General features: G+C 45.1%; 1 protein-coding gene across 1 annotated transcript in view; it reads right to left on the bottom strand.

Annotated features, from left to right (window-relative positions):
• Positions 1-243: 243 nt before the first annotated feature.
• WDR41 (WD repeat domain 41) overlaps positions 244-2,341 on the bottom strand; it is a 46,426-nt gene continuing 44,328 nt past the window's right edge. The window contains exon 13 of the mRNA XM_019532209.1: positions 244-556. Within this exon, the coding sequence (XP_019387754.1) occupies positions 404-556 (153 nt within the window). The 3' untranslated portion in view covers positions 244-403. The remainder of the gene's footprint in view (positions 557-2,341) is intronic.

The raw sequence follows: 2,341 nt of genomic DNA, 5'->3' as shown, positions 1-2,341 counted from the left end.
TACACTCATTTGCTGACTGTTTGGTGAGATCTGTACAAAGGAGAACCTTGCTGCAGCAATGGAAAGAGCTACTGCTTGTGCACAATTCCAGAAAAACACCTTGTTTACAACAGGGACACAATAAGAAGTCATTTAGAAAACAAGCATACCTGCCATGTTTGCTGATGCTAGGACACTATAGTTTCAAATGTGAAAAAAAAAGTCACATTTGTCTGTTTAGCACAATAGTAATTAATACTAGAAATGGAAAAAATACTTATTTTATTGTCTGGCATTTCAAAGGTAAGTCCTATTATACAGTTATTTCTCAACATTTAGGATTTGTTAAATAGTTCAAATGTCCTTTTACATTCATACTTAATACACACCCAGTGCATGCAAGGCTTAGCCCTTACCAATCAACTTAGAACCTAAGTTGCAAATCACCATTTTGCTCTAGTTTCTGAAATAATGTCAGACTGCGCAGCTGAGACTCTCTCTCCCCATCTTTCCACAAAATAATCAGATGATCAGCAGAGCATGTCACCAGTCCAAGTTCACCAAAGAACAGGAACATCTGCAATGGAAACCGTTAACATTACCCTGCTGTATATGTAGGTTTTAGGAAAAATCTCATTTACATTCAGCATACAGCAAAAGATAACATAGAAAGAATGTTTGAGACGGGTAAGCTGAGACAACAATATTTTAAGTCAAATAGTGTAACTCCCTAATATAGAGAACAATGCAGGACTGTGAAATCTCTATGCTATACATAAGCTGTACCATTAAAATATTAGTCACATAACCAAAATTTCTGTGCAACAGAAATTCTTTTATCAATAAACTAAGTGCTGTAACAAAAGCAGGTAAAGAGAATATTTTACAGATAGGGAAACTGAGTGCAGAAAGGTACAGCAACGGGCCCAAGACTACCCAGCCAGCCAGTAGCAGGCTCCTGAATTCCAATCCAGCTCTCTATTCACTAAGCCAGGGCTGTCAACTGGGGGTACACATACCTCCAGGGATACTTAGAAAGGTGCTAGGGACTACGTGTGGGCAGACAGGGACAGAGCGCCGCCACGCACCACCCTGTGCTGCTGCCTCCCAGGAACAAGGCTGGAGGGGTGTGCTGAGGGTAGTGGCTCCCCTCTGTGGGCTGCACAGGTGCTGCCAGCTGCCTGGATGTGCAGTGGGGGGAGGAGGGGGAACCTTGTCTTATATTCAAGTAAATACAGTATGTTCCCAACTATTGAAACACCATCCTTTACAGGGGTTCCCAACTTTTTTAGGCTAAGGACCAGCAGACCAGAAGAGACCGTGGACTGGCAAGCCGCGGACTGGAAGTGACTGTGGACTGGCAAGCAATAGACCAGCAGTGACTGGCATACTGTGGGCAGGTAGCCAATCCTTTTTTTATACTCAGTTGAAAAAACTGTTATAAAAATACTGTTTAAAATACTGTACAGTATAAAAATACTGTTTATGCTCAGTATAAAAAAGTTGGCTGCTGGTCTGCAGTATGCCAGTCACTTCCAGTCCACAGTTTGCCAGTCCACAGTCACTTCTGGTCCGGCAGATAGCCCTCCCTCGGCCTGGTACTGGACCACAGCCCAGGGGTTGGGGAACCCCTGCTCTACCCTCTTTCCTTTCTGGAAAGGTCTTGAGAAAATGGCTTCCTAAGCCTGCAACAGAAAGGAGGACCAGTTAGATAAATGGGGAATTCTCCACCCACAGCACTGATAGCTCCATGTTGTTCAGTTTTACATATTTCGTCTTGATGATATATATGGAATTAACTAGATGCATCTAGCTAGGTGTTCTACCCATGAGACTGCCTGGAAGGACCAGGTCATAGGCACTCTGGCCTAATGAGTAAGCCAACAGGGGAGGGCTAGAAACAAGCGCTGGGGGACCCAGAGCCACACTAGGCAGCAGAAGCTTCAGTCCAAGTTACCAGACATGAGCGGAAATTCCAATATCAGAGTCCAAGTCACCAGCTGAATGTGGGGCTAAATTACCAAAACAGAGCGTGACATCCAGAGTGGCTTACCACAGCATTGGCTGCAATCTGTTACGCAGCTAGACTTACATGGAAAGGCTGCTCTCTCCAGCAACCAATCAGGAGGCCCTAACAGTGGTCAAATGGTTCATCAGCCACGATTAAGCTGCTAGTTAAGAGGCCTGGCAGGTTTAGCCAAGTGGGCAGTGGCTGCCTGCTTGCCCCCAAGGGAATTTCCTTCTTACACTGAAGTTTCATAGATTTTATAGACATTAGGGCTGGAAGGGACCTCGGAAGATCATCGAGTCCAGCCCCCCGCCCAAAGGGCAGGAAGTCAGCTGGGGTCATAGGATCCCAGCA

Source organism: Crocodylus porosus, unplaced genomic scaffold, assembly GCF_001723895.1.
Source record: "Crocodylus porosus isolate Cpor-Errol unplaced genomic scaffold, CroPor_comp1, whole genome shotgun sequence".
Taxonomy (NCBI): domain Eukaryota; kingdom Metazoa; phylum Chordata; order Crocodylia; family Crocodylidae; genus Crocodylus; species Crocodylus porosus.
This window is presented reverse-complemented; position numbering and strand designations above follow the sequence as displayed.